Source organism: Epinephelus lanceolatus, chromosome 24 (assembly GCF_041903045.1).
Source record: "Epinephelus lanceolatus isolate andai-2023 chromosome 24, ASM4190304v1, whole genome shotgun sequence".
Classification (NCBI taxonomy): domain Eukaryota; kingdom Metazoa; phylum Chordata; class Actinopteri; order Perciformes; family Serranidae; genus Epinephelus; species Epinephelus lanceolatus.
Window position 1 is genome coordinate 16,732,059 of NC_135757.1, and position 14,620 is coordinate 16,746,678.

The 14,620-nt window shown below is 39.9% G+C and overlaps 1 protein-coding gene across 1 annotated transcript; it reads right to left on the reverse strand.

Moving 5' to 3' along the window:
* Positions 1-24: 24 nt before the first annotated feature.
* Positions 25-13,588, reverse strand: LOC117255335 (uncharacterized). The gene is made up of 7 exons (XM_033624127.2): positions 13,469-13,588; positions 11,152-11,490; positions 5,691-6,029; positions 5,305-5,592; positions 5,086-5,182; positions 1,287-1,349; positions 25-1,073 (listed from the first exon to the last, which is right to left on the reverse strand). The coding sequence occupies exons 1-7, from the start codon at positions 13,521-13,523 to the stop codon at positions 944-946; spliced, it is 1,311 nt and encodes a 436-aa protein (XP_033480018.2). The 5' UTR covers positions 13,524-13,588; the 3' UTR covers positions 25-943.
* Positions 13,589-14,620: the final 1,032 nt, after the last annotated feature.

The window sequence follows — 14,620 nt, forward strand, 5'->3', positions numbered from 1 at the left end:
ACATAAATCCATATATGACAAAAATCACAAAAAAACAAACTTTATTTAAAATAGAATTTACAAAGATAAAAGAAATACAGCTGTACTGTTTTACAAATGCACCTGAGCAACAATTAATACAGGTAAAACAATACATTGACATTAGAGATGTTGCAGAGTACTTGACTGAGGAGCCAATAAACACACACACACACACACACACACACACACACACACACATACACACACACACACAAAGCAGAAAGCAGCAGGAGAGGTTGTTGAAATGTTTGAAATCATGTGCAGTCAAGTGTGTCAATGGTAAAAAAAAAAACAAAAAAAAAACCAAGACAAAACTGGAAGCTCAGCATCAAAACGTGTGCAGTTTAAAAAGGAACAGGACTCTGTTTCAGAGTCAGGTGCTATTTTGGTGCAGCTTCTTTTAATAATCTGCTGCTGACATTGAGTCACAGGTGGGAACAAATCAATCTGAACAAAAGGCATCATGGTCCACTGTTGTTATTAGTAGTATCAGAAGACATGATAACAGTAGCAGCAGTTGTGAGGGTAAAAAAAGACAATAACATAAAAACCATTATTGAAATTTGACTATGAGGAGCATGAAGCTAAAAATGAGCTCCTGATAAGTCAGCAAACATCTTGCTTTATTGGATAAGATCATTGTTTGATTTAAGATATGATCTCCTGACCATGAAATGGAGTCGATAAAGGTCACTTCAGGGATATGTGGCTCACCTCACTGTCAAATATTTAACATTCCTTAAATAAAGGAATAATATACAAACAATGTGAAAACACCTGAAAATAATTATCAAATGCTATTAAAAAGATCATATAAACATGGAATGGTATAAAAATGTAAAACCACACTTTCTCACATTATGTTCACCTCAGACTGTCTGAGTGCTGCCACTACAGTCTTACTTTACTACTGTCTGGCATATCAGAAGACAAAATTAAGTTTTCTTCTTGCTGGAGATGGCGGTGTTGGCTGGTCACTAGTCCGATTTTTCTCAGGAGGTGTCCGTTGTCTGACCTGCTCGCTGTCCTGCATGACTACAAGTGTTCCGTCCCTTGAAGTAGAAGAAGACACTCACATTATTACATTACACCATACTTATGTTAATAACTGAATTCCTCTGAACAACAGGAATAAACAGGCTGACTGTATAGGGACAAGTTGGTAGTTGGCAGGAAAATAAATTCTCAAATAGACAGAGTGCAGAAATCATTTAGTGAAGAATTATTTATGTGTAAGTTATAACAACAGTAGGAAAGTGTCTCACTCTTCAGTGTCTTTGGTTGTTCTTCGTCGTGTCTTGTTCTCCTCAGAGTCTCTGTGTGACAGCCTGAAGGATTTAAGAAAAGTCAGTAGTAGTTTTCTCTGGACCCCTCCCAAATCTGACCAGTGATGACATGTTTAGCCGCATGTCATCATTTAATCGCTGGCTGTCCAGGTGGTGTCCAGCAAACGATGTGGGTTTCGTTAATAATTGGCAAACTTTCTGGGGAAAACCTGGTCTTATTAGGAGAGACGGCATTCATCCCACTTTGGATGGAGCTGCTCTCATTTCTAGGAACCTGGCAAACTTTATTAGTAATTTAAATCCCTGACAACCCAGAGTTGAGACCAGGACTCGGAGACGCAGTCCTATACGCCTCTCTGAGCTTCTAGTTCAGTTACCCAGCCATAGTTTTCATAGTTTTATACAAACGGTGTCTGTCCCCCGACCACCTAAATTATTTAAATCTAAAATTAAACAAAGAGGGGTTGTGCATAACAACCTCATAAAAATTAAAACCTCTTCTGTGACAGAAAGACAAAACAGGAGAATTAAATGCGGACTGTTAAATATCAGGTCTCTATCGTCTAAAGCAGTGTTAGTAAACGAATTAATATCAGATAATCATACTGATTTACTCAGTCTCACAGAAACCTGGCTGTGTCAAGATGAATATGTCAGTCTCAATGAGTCCACTCCTCCCAGTCATAATAATACCCACATTCCTCGAGGCAGCGGCCGAGGAGGGGGAGTTGCAGCCATTTTTAACTCTAGTCTGTTAATCAGCCCTAAACCTAAACTAGATTATAATTCATTTGAAAGCCTCGTTCTTAGTCTTTTATTTATCCGACCTGAAAAACCTCGCAGCCACTTTTATTTGTTATAGTGTACCGTGCTCCTGGCCCGTATTCTGAATTTGTATCTGAATTCTCAGAGTTTTTATCCAGTTTAGTTCTTAAATCAGATAAAGTTATTATTGTAGGCGATTTTAACATTCATGTCGACGTTGATAATGACTCCCTGGCTACCGCGTTTATCTCATTATTAGACTCCATTGGCTCCAGTCAGGGTGTACATGAACCCACTCATTGTTTTAACCATACCCTCGATCTAGTTCTGACGTATGGAATTGAAATTGATAACCTAAAAGTCTTTCCACAGAATCCCTCGCTATCGGATCATTATCTGATTACTTTTGATTTCTTTTTACTCGATTACACGCCACTCAGCAACAGTTACTATACTAGATGTTTGTCAGATAGTGCTGTCGCAAAATTTAAGGAAAAGATTACTCCGTCGTTAAATTCAATATCAAGTCCCTCAGTAACAGAAGTTTCCTGTACCGACTTTGATCATTTTGTCGATAGCGCCGTAGGCTCGCTGCGAACAACACTTGACTGTGTAGCTCCTCTTAAAAAGAAGTTAAAAAAGAAAAGAAAGTTCGCTCCTTGGTATAACTCTCAAACCCGTAAGTTAAAACAAATATCGCGAAAATTTGAAAGGAATTGGCGATTGACCAAACTGGAAGAATCTCGTTTAATCTGGACAGACAGTCTCAAAACTTATAAGAGGGGCCTCCGCAATGCCAGGGCAAACTATTACTCAGCATTAATAGAAGACAATAAGAACAACCCCAGGTTTCTTTTCAGCACTGTGGCCAGGCTGACTGAGAGTCAAAGCTCTATTGAGCCTTGTATTCCTTTAGCCCTTAGCAGTAATGATTTTATGAGCTTTTTTAATGACAAAATTCTAACTATTAGAGGCAAAATTCATGACCTCCTGTCCTCAGATAGTACATATCTAACCTCAAACACAGCTGTAAAACCTAATATATATTTAGATTGCTTCTCCCCAATTTCTCTTCAAGAATTGACAGCAGTGATTTCTTCATCTAAATCATCAACGTGTCTCTTAGACCCCATCCCAACTAGGCTACTTAAGGAGGTCTTTCCTTTAGTTAACACTCATATATTAGATATGATCAATATATCCTTATTAACAGGCTATGTACCACAGTCTTTTAAGGTAGCTGTAATTAAACCTCTACTTAAAAAGCCCACCCTGGATCCAGAGGTGTTAGCCAACTATAGACCAATATCTAATCTTCCCTTTATGTCAAAGATCCTTGAGAAAGTAGTCGCAGACCAGCTGTGTGATTTTCTCCATGATAATAATTTATTTGAGGAATTTCAGTCAGGATTTAGAGTGCATCATAGCACTGAGACAGCACTAGTTAAAATTACAAATGACCTTCTGATTGCTTCAGACAAAGGACTACCATAAGAAACCTCGGAGTAATATTTGATCAAGATTTGTCTTTTAATTCTCATTTAAAACAAACCTCACGGACTGCATTTTTTCATCTGCGTAATATTGCGAAAATTAGGCCTATCCTGACCCGAAAAGATGCAGAAAAATTGGCCCACGCTTTTGTTACCTCTAGGCTGGATTACTGTAACTCTCTATTATCAGGTAGCTCTAGTAAGTCCTTAAAAACTCTCCAGCTAATTCAGAATGCAGCAGCACGTGTACTAACAGGAACTAAGAAACAAGATCATATTTCTCCTGTTTTAGCTTCTCTGCACTGGCTCCCTGTAAAATCCAGAATTGAATTTAAAATCCTACTGTTAACTTATAAAGCTCTAAATGGTCAAGCTCCGTCATATCTTAGAGAGCTCATAGTGCCATATTATCCCACCAGAACACTGCGCTCTGAGAACGCAGGGTTACTCGTGGTCCCTAAAGTCTCCAAAAGTAGATCAGGAGCTAGAGCCTTCAGCTATCAGGCTCCTCTCCTGTGGAATCATCTTCCTGTTACGGTCTGGGAGGCAGACACCGTCTCCACATTTAAGACTAGACTAAAGACTTTCCTCTTTGATAAAGCTTATAGTTAGGGCCAGCTCAGGCTTGCCCTGTACCAGCCCCTAGTTAGGCTGACTTAGGCCTAGTCTGCCGGAGGACCCCCCTATAATACACCGGGCACCTTCTCTCCTTCTCTCTCTCTCTCTCTCTCTCTCTCTCTCTCTCTCATCTCTCTCTCTCTCTCTCTCTCGTATTCTATTACTGCATCTTGCTAACTCGGCCATTCTGGATGTCACTAACTCGGCTTCTTCTCCGGAGCCTTTGTGCTCCACTGTCTCTCAGATTAACTCATATCGCAGCGGTGCCTGGACAGCGTGACGTGTGTGGTTGTGCTGTTGCCGTGGTCCTGCCAGATGCCTCCTGCTGCTGCTGCTGCCATCATTAGTCATACTTCTACTGTTATTATACACATATGACTATTGTCACACATGTATACTGCCAGATGTTAATATATACTTTCAACATATTGTACCACAGTAGCCAGAACTATAACTATAATATTATTACTTTCAATAATGTTGTTTTAAGCTACTGTCATTGCCTGCATCTCTCTCTCTCTCTGTCTCATTGTGTCATGCGGATTACTGTTAATTTATTATGCTGATCTGTTCTGTACGACATCTATTGCACGTCTGTCCGTCCTGGAAGAGGGATCCCTCCTCAGTTGCTCTTCCTGAGGTTTTTTTCCCCGTTAAAGGGTTTTTTTTCCTTATCCGCTGCGAGGGTCCAAAGGACAGAGGGATGTCGTATGCTATAAAGCCCTGTGAGGCAAATTGTGATTTGTGATATTGGGCTTTATAAATAAAATTGATTGATTGATTGATTGATTGATTGAACAAACATTTATTTGTGGGTTTTGTTTTAAAAAAGATCTCAGTCAATCATTATTATATTAACTGTGAGACACTGGTGTTACAACAAGACAGGTGTTTGAAATTACCTGTTCTGATGTTTCCTTATAAGCAGGATGATGATGATGACTGCAGCAGCAACACAAACACAGGACACCACGACCAACACAGTGATCAAAGTGACATCTGAGAAGAGAAGAGAGGAAAATTAGTAACACTCAACATTCATAAAGCAACTACAGATCAAATGGTGAGACTGACATGAGACCACATAAAGGTTCACTTAGTGACGCCGAGGTGTTTCTCACCATCAGCAGACGACAGTGTGACCTCAGGAATCATGGTAAACACCTCTATCTGAGGACCAGAGAGCACTCGCACTGCACATCCAACCTGTGTGCTGTTGCCATGGAGACGAGGCAACACGGCTGTAGCGGTGACAGTGACTGTAGCGTTGGTGTTGGTGACACTGGTAGAGTTGTAGTGAGGGACAGTCAGTCTTACTGTGGGAGCAGGTCGACCTGTGGCCGAGCAGGACACAACTGCCTCTTCAGGAGAGTTTGATTCTCTGACATGTAGAACGGGTTCATGCAGCTCTGCAAACACCACACATTTAAAAACATCACATCAAGTTTTTACAGGACAGACTTTAAGGATGATGGAGATGTCTTTAATAACACTGTAACGTTCTTACCATAGAGTTGGAGGCAGGTTGAACCAGTGAGAGCTCCGTCAGGGTAGGTGTTAAACAAACAGTGATAGCATCCTTCATCTTCCTCCGTCACCCTCCTGATAACTATGGAGCTGTTCTGCAGTCCAGCATATTTAAACTCCACTTTATCTCTAAAGTCACGATTCACTTTCTCACCAAAGTATTCGGTGTAAGTAGCGACATTCTGCTTCTTGTCTGGTAAAATTTTCTGCCATGTGACTTGAAGAACATCTTTAGGTTGCATCAGCTGACAGTTTAAAAGAGCCTCTTCTCCCACTACTGCCATCACAGTCTGCTGAGTCTCTATCACAGCTGCTAGACCTGCAGGGAGGACAGTTCATACAGTCCATGAAACTCCACAGATTCACTTTACTGGACAAAACACGTCTTATATGGGGTTTGAATCAGAAAACTGGATTGCACACACATTTTACAATATATAATTCACTGGTACTGTTGTTCCAGTGTACAGCCTAATTTTGGCAATAACACTCCACCATTAAGCTCAACAACAAGTAAGCTCATCTGACGTAAAACCACACCGCCTCGCTCCAACTCTATGTCACAACTGCTAGACCTGCAGGGAGGACAGTTAATTAGTTAGTTATTTTATTGACACAAACAAATAAAATACTGGGGTCCAAACAATATATAAAAAAATCATATATAAGATAAACCCATTAGTAAAAACATTTAGTAGAGGCCTGCTGGTGCTCAAGTACCGCAGGACATTATTGTGGTGGAGCCCAGGATCCTTGTTGTTACACTGTACATTGACATCAAAGCCAAAAACATTGTAAGTCCACACCCTGAGCTTTTTAAGATTTTAAACACTTTCTCTTTTGGAGTGTCTATAAAAGCAATGTGCAGCTAAACCTTTTTTCTTGACACAATATTCCATCATAAGCCTGAGTGTCACAACATGTTCAGTGCAGCCCGTTTTGGGTTGGGCCCCGCCTGCTCCTGGAATGGCTTCTACCATGCCATCAACCTATTGTTCAGCACACAGTCATATAACTTTGCTGCACTATTGATCACACTCATCCCTCGGTAACTCTCACAATCAAGAGGGTTACCTTATTAATCATAAAGTGTGAGCTACTCAAAAGAATTCACTTCACTGGACAAAACATGTTCAAAATATGATTCTCATCAGTAATCAGGATGACACATAATTAGTAGGCTATTGGTAATAATATTATGGCTTTTTATATTCATATTTAAACTGTGACACATCTGAATCTGACTGCCAGTCCCTATTAAATCCCAATCCCAGGTCCTTTATAAAGGTCTGGGGGCGACCCAGAGCAAACTCTAATCTCCATTAAAAATAACACTACAGAAATCATGGGAGTAAACAACTCCAAAAGGTAACCATAATGATACTGAAAATGAAAATCTGCAGGACATGATCGCTCATATTGTGACTGGGACTAGAGTGTTGCTCATTTCTTCAAGCATTTGTTTCCTTAGAAATATGATATGAAGTCTGACTCAATGCAAAAGGAGCCTAGTAACCGCCAAAATCAAGCGTGCGTTTACAACAGTAAACTGTACAGTAAACTATACAGCGGTCACAGCTGCGCTTTCAGTCTAAGAGAAATGAGTCCGTCAGTAAGAGCTCTGGGAATCACACGTGACTGTTTCATGTCTGTCTCACCTTTCTGAAGGACTCCCAGCGCACAAAGGAAATGTGTGAGTGCACAGCGTGCCATCTTTGCTCCATGCCGCCAAATCTAACTGTACAGACGCAGCATGCGTAGGCGTTCACAGGTAAGGTCCAGGTGAGTCACGTGCCACGTGTCGCAACGTGTGTGTGTGTGTGTGTCCAATAAGCGTTTCTAATTCATCACACCACTCATCACATGCTGAGTCCTTTCTGACAGGTTGTTACAGTGAAGATAAAAACGTTTCTGTACACATATATTTTCACGTGTTTTGGATGAGAGATGGCTGTCCTGGTTTTTACACAGTGTCCTATGATGTGTATTTCCAGATAATAACATGGTGCTATAACTATCCAGACACAGGCCAACATCACTGGGGAAAAGAACACCTCACCTCCATGCAAACTGATGAAATTAATAATAAAAGCTATAGCCAACACTCCAGCATGTAAGAATATACACCCTGCCTGTCGGATAACTTTTTTTTCCTGACATTTCTGCAATCAGTATTTACATTTTCATGATTTTTATTTTGTCCAACAGCCAGTTTTGAAAATAGATGTGATTCTGTTATTGTGCTGGGCACTGGCTGCAGGCTGTGAGGAGACTGATTTAATCCAGGTCAACAAAAACATGTTGTGAATGTCAGTGAAACCACTTTATCACACAAACATAAAAGTTTATTAACCCCAAAAATTTAAAACAGTAAGTGATTCAAGCAAAATGAGGCAATTTAAAGAAATACAAAGAAGAATAAAAACGAAATACAGATAAAATACCATCACTAAAGCAGATAAAGTTGGCAGCTAACTGCCCTATAGATTGCACTGAAGTATAGCTAGTAGAACAATTACAGTAATACAAAATAAAAGAACACAATAACAGATGACAACACAAGATAATAACAATAAAAACAATCAAAGGCGACATAAAAAATAAGACATACAAAATAAACAGTGTGCTGAAATTAATGGGGGAAAAAGATGTCACTGATTCAGCGAGTCTCAGATCCTCAGGCAGAGAGCTCCAGAGCTGAGGGGCCTTGACTGCAAAAGCCCAGGACTGAGGAACAGCCAACAGAGCCCTGCCTGAGGATGTGATGCTGCGCTCTGGCTCATCGGGCAGCAGCATCTCAGCAATGTAGCTGGTGGCTAAACCATGAAGTGCTTTAAAAGTGACTGGTAACCAGTGAGGAGAGGCTATAACAGGGTTGATATGGTCATGTTTTCAAGTGTTTCTTAAAAGCTGAGCTGCTGCAGTTTGAAGTCGTGAGATGGTTTTTTAGCTCAACCTTGAATACAATGAGTTGCAGTAGTGTAAACAGGAAGACATGAAAGCAAGGAGGACTGGAGAACGCTTGTGATTTGTTTTTTAAAGGGGAGATGGTTGTCAAATATCACATCACAAATGAAGAAGCATTTCAGAAAAACAACAAGTCCCTGGGCAAAATATTGTCCAGAGGATGTGCAAAAGTTCACAGTGCAAATATAAAGTGAAAAAAAGTAAAGAGCTACATTTGAAGCAGTAAATGTGACAGTGTGACTAATTATGTAACTTGTATTCTGCTGCTGTTGTTGTCATCCTAAAGCCAGAGCCACTTTTACAGTTAAATGTTAGCATATAACATCAGACGTGTGGCAGGGTGAGAGTCTTTTAGATGAGGCCAGTTGGAGTCGGGAAGAAGGCAGACTGGCATTGTGGTGTGAGGTCCTGATCCATCTCAGCCTCCTGACTAACAGTTAGTGTCCAGGGTGTGAGGGGTTGGCCACGATCTTTGCTGCCCGCCTCATGGTCCTGTTCATGTACAGGCCCTGGAGGGATGGAAGGCTGTAACTCAATCAGTCCTCTTAATGGACTGAATGATAAAGCTGTATTCTGACCTGAGGTGAGGACAGACTCATTAGCTACATCTACATGCACACTTATATTCTGATTCTGAAACAGGTGACGTAAGCAGCAGATTCTGTTTAGATAATCCAAATAGGCCTTTTTCCGAATTTAGCATCTCCTGATTAAGACACATGGGATGTGCCGCTATCATTCGGACATGTATACATCACATTCAGAATATGTGTCTCAACTGGTGTTTTACTGCAGTTTAGTACACACACGGCCTCTTGTCTGTTTTATGGTGGTCTTTTGTAAGTTGGAAACAAACCAACTCCCAAACAGTTTGCAGGACTGTGGGGTAGAGACGCATGCCCAAAAGAAAAGTCCTCATTTCCGGCCAAGAGAAGAAACACCTACCTCTAAACATTATGAAATACTTGGATATCAGCAGGTTTTTGGATGTGCACAAATACGGCCACACTGACCTCTTCAAGAAGGTGTCCACCACCAGTGCAAAACTTTGAAAAAATCCTACTTTGGTGAAAGAGGCAAAATGACACAAGTAGCTCCAGTCATTTCACTCTCCTATATTTTGAGCATGTTCATAGGCTTGTATGTAAACGGGAGTGCTAGTGGAATATTCATTTTCATTAGCCATGTAAACAGCTGAGCAGGAATACTGTCTTTTTCAGAATAAGGGCAAAAACTGGAATATTCCGTGCACGTCAGTGCTGGCAGTGTAAAAGTGCATCATGATTGTGCTTGGCAGGTTGAACCTCTTCAGCTGCTGCAGCTGCTTTTCCACCTGACCTTCACCTTTAACTGCTTAAAATTACCATGTGGACCACATATTTCACAGCTCAATCAGACTCACTTGGCAAATCTTGAAATACTCTTGAAACAAAAAGAGGTCTTCTGCCTGGTGAGGATGATGCCCCTAGATAGTCCTTAGTTCGATTCCTCTTTCAGTTCTTCTTCTTCTCAGAATACCTGAGAGACAGACTGAATGATTTAGGAAAAGTCAGTGCTGAACAAACATTTATTTATGGGTTGTTGTTTTTTATCTGCAAAGATCTCAGTCAATCATTATTATATTAATTGTGAGACACTGGTGTTACAACAAGACAGGTGATGAATTAAAACTTAAAAATCACTTCTTATGCTGGTTTTAATATTTGGCCAGATGATGATGACTGCAGCAACACAAACGAAGACCACTACCATGACCCACACAAAGATCGAAGCGGAAGCTGTGAGAAAAGAGGAAAATTACTACACTGAACATTCATTAAGTAACAACAGATCAAAAGATTGAGCTCAGACCGCCAAGTATTTATCAGTCTATCAGTCAGTATCTTCTCAAGTGTTTCTCACCATCAGCAGACGACAGTGTGACCTCAGGAATCATGGTAAACATCTCTATCTGAGAGTTTGATTCTCTGACATGTAGAACGGGTTCATGCAGCTCTGCACACACCACACATTTAAAAACATCACATGTATATAGTCATTACAAAGACATTTTACATTATACTTGTTAAGGTGTGAAAAGCAAAAGTGAAACTTGTAATTTTCCTGGAGAGTGGGGCGGCATAACTGAAATCTGTTCATTTTGTGATAAAGCACCAAATGTGGAACATAAGTAGTTGGCATTCTGATGTCGATGGTAGTAAAATCCAATATGGCTGCTACCTGACAACCATTTTGGCTATAACTTTTGAAACACATGGACTACAAATGCAAGCCCCGTGTCTACGACGCAATCTGTGACGCCCCGATATCCAGATGTCTTCTACATATATTAAGCTACATATGGACCAGATTTAGTGCTTTTATCACAATGAACGATTATCTTGATTGTGAGCTATGGAGAAATGTTTTTTTAAATGACATTACACAACTTTGAGGATGAAAATGTCCCAAATACAACACTGTAAGGTTCTTACCATAGAGTTGGAGGCAGGTTGTGGCATTTAGAGCTCCATCAGTGTCGGTGTATAACACACACCGATAGCATCCTTCATCTTCCTCCATCACGTTCTTGATAACTATGGAGCTGTTCTGCAGTCCAGCATCTTTAAACTCCACTTTATCTCTAAAGTCAGGATTCACTTGCCCAGCAGAGTCTTTGGTCGAAAAAGCAAGATTCTCCACCCCTTTAGGTAAAACTTTCTGCCATTTCATTCGAACAACATCTTTAGGTTGCATCAGCTGACAGTTTAAAAGAGCCTCTTCTCCCACTGCTGCCATCACAGTCTGCTGAGTCTCTATCACAGCTGCTAGACCTGCAGGGAGGACAGTTCACAGTGTGTTTGGTATGTAGTTTGTCTCTTTGCAAAATATGATGATAAATATGAATATAAATACTAACCAATGCTAAAGTATTTTCAAATGAACCCCCTAAAACAAAGAATAATTTCACAACTACAACAAACATACCAGAGTCACACAGCTGTGCTTTTAGATGATTGCTACATAACGAAGCTTCCATCAAACTTTCACTGCAGGACTCAAGATATAATGAGTAGTTTTACATGTAGTATTAGTACTTTAACTTGTTTACTTCCTCCATAGCTCAAACAGGTTGTGATCATACATGTCCTTCCAAGACCTTTGAAAAGAATTACTAATTTAATTTAAAGGAGCTGTAAGTGACATTCAGAGCATATCTAGAATTAGGAGTCTGAGGCGGGATTGTCTGCACTCGGCTCTCAACATGGAGGTCCCTGATCCAGGACCAGCAGCTAGTGGTGCTAACAGCAATAACGATGTTAGCTGGGGGGGCTAAGTTTGGGCTCTGTGCTTCCACAGTGACACTGTCCATTCTTTGCTTTGGATGCCATTTCTCCACTTTATCTTTATATAGCAAATAGTTGATTGCTGCTATATCAATGCTCTGAATGTCACATCCTTTATGACCTAATTTTAACAATGCTGTTACATACAGATTTAATTGAGGCAACATGATATATACGACTACAAAAAGGCTGGAGTCTATTTTGAAGTATATATAAAAATTCAGTGGTCACAACTAGAGAAACGTTTAAATGCTGATAAAACTTAGATTATGCATTTCTCAAACGCTAGGAAGAAGCCTGTGAACACTCCTGATGTTATTACTGCTCAGGGAAAAAGTTAAAGGTTGTCACTTGTTACAAATATCTCTGTATTTGACATGATCACTTCCTGTCTTTTAAACCTCAGGTTGATAATCTTCTTAAAAAGCTGAGGCTGAAGTTGCATCTGCACATTGTTTGCACATGTTAGATACTGTAATCACTGTGCACTGAGATGTGTCACAAATTGTAAAGCCCTCACTCATCACTGTACGCTTTATTTCGGTGCTAGTTGGCCTTCTTTGACCTTTCTTAGGCTCAGTCACTGGTATTTGTTAATTTATCAACTCCCTTCATACATTTGTACTTTGATTGAACAGAGATCTGACTGTAGCTACAGTGTGATATCTCAAGACACAGTTTTGTTGTCTGGACCTTGTGCAGAAACTATGTGAATTGGTATCTGCCTGATATTAAAGCTTTCATAAGTACATAAGGATGAATGAGTTGATTGGGTCTCGTCATTGTGCGTAGGTGTTTTAAGATTTCTTCAAGTATTTTAAGTTTTTTATTGTATGAGTGTTCGGCTATAACTTTTTGTGTGCTGCTGTCTTGGCCAGGACTCTCTTGTAGAAGAGATCTCAACGGGATGTGTGAGGTTGTTTTTCTAGAGAGCCTGTCAGCAACACATTGATTATATAATCTGGGGATTTATGGAATGAATTGATGCTTTAAAGGAAATGTATCAACAGAGAGAAGTCTTTATGTTTGAGGCTGTGGATGAATAGATCTATACACGATATGAAAACAGACCACATTTATGATGCTGGACTATCAGGGTAAAACATATAGAACATTCACAGGATAGAGAGCTAATGTTTTTTAATAAAGACTATTTGACTGAAGGAAATAACTGTGAAACTGCAAAATGTCTGTGGATGGCACAACCACGGAGGGGGAGCGCTATTACGCAACTACAACAAACAACATAGTCACACAGCTGTGGTCTCGATCTAAAAGATATAAATCACATAGACTCACACCGAACAAAAGAAATACATGACTGCACAGTTGCTCAGTACTGTAAGTTACTGTATCTGCTGTCAAAATATGCGGAAGTTCAAGTTGTCACTGTGTGCGGCAGGTTTACACAGTGAACTTATGGAGCTTTAAAGGGATAAAGCTCCATATAAATTCGGCTACTTACCTTTCTGAAAGTGTCCCAACGCACAAAGTAAATATATAACTGCATGTTGTATCATTTTTACCACATGCTGCCGCTCCCGCTGACATTACAGACGCGACTACCTACCGGCTGTCAGTAAACAGAAGCTGCGCGCGCAAGTGTCCACAGGCAACTTCCAGGGAAGTTGGTCGCCGTGGGTGTCATATTAACACCTACTTACAGACAGTGTAGCGACCAATCCTTAGCGAAAGATTGATAAGGGCTTTTTATATAACAAAATACTGTTATTTTTAGTTTATAAAAACGTCAAACTGTGACACAGTCTAAACAGCTCGAGGCGGTCATCCCCCCGTTACCACCGCAATGGTACATCCGGGTAAACCAGGTCTGTTTTTTTCCCCATTCATTCATTAACAGACTGCTGGCCATTGTCGAAAATGATTGAACAGAACAAATGATTCAAATCAACATTTCTGTCAAACATCATGTCAGAGGATTATTGTGTTAAATTATTTTAATTCTCCATTTAGCGTGATTGATTCAGAGTTCAGGCTGGTGCAGTAAAAAGAGATTAAAGATAAATAGTTTCTGTTTGCTCTCATTTATTTTTAGATATGTTTTGAAGAGAAGATGGACGTCTTGGTTTTTCACCCTTGTTTCTGTGTCCCAGGAGGTTTATTTACAGACAACCATCACTGGACAAACAAAACTTCACTGTCATATATATAACAATGAAACAATTAAATAAATTTGGTCTGATTCTGTTATTTAACTGTTTACTTATCTATATGTGAGGCATAGGTGTAGACTTTGGGGAGGATGCCCAAAATTTCCTGCTGGAGGATCCCAAACCCTGCTTCATATGTTTGCCCCAACATTAAAACATTAAAAGTGAAACCACTCATAACATTAAAACATCACAGTTTAATTAACCGAACCAAAATAAATACATTTAGGTAAAGAGTCAGATAACAAGGTATTGAAAACATAACTAAAACATCAGATGATGTGAAACTGTGGTGAAACACCATAAACATAATGCACAGCACAGGTTAATAATACAGTGTTTGACAGATGAGTTATCACATGAATGTGAAACAATTATAATACAGTCGCACGACACCACAGTTACAACCATATGATGTGTCATTTATTCATCCATTCATACATAAT

Coding starts and splice junctions, on each gene's coding strand:
- LOC117255335 (XM_033624127.2), bottom strand. CDS start 13,523: ATGATACAACATGCAGTTATATATTTACTTTGTGCGTTGGGACACTTT. Junction 6,030..11,151: donor AACCTGCCTCCAACTCTATG/GTAAGAACCTTA, acceptor TCCTCCCTGCAG/GTCTAGCAGCTGTGATAGAG. Junction 1,074..1,286: donor ACAACCAAAGACACTGAAGA/GTGAGACACTTT, acceptor TTCTACTTCAAG/GGACGGAACACTTGTAGTCA.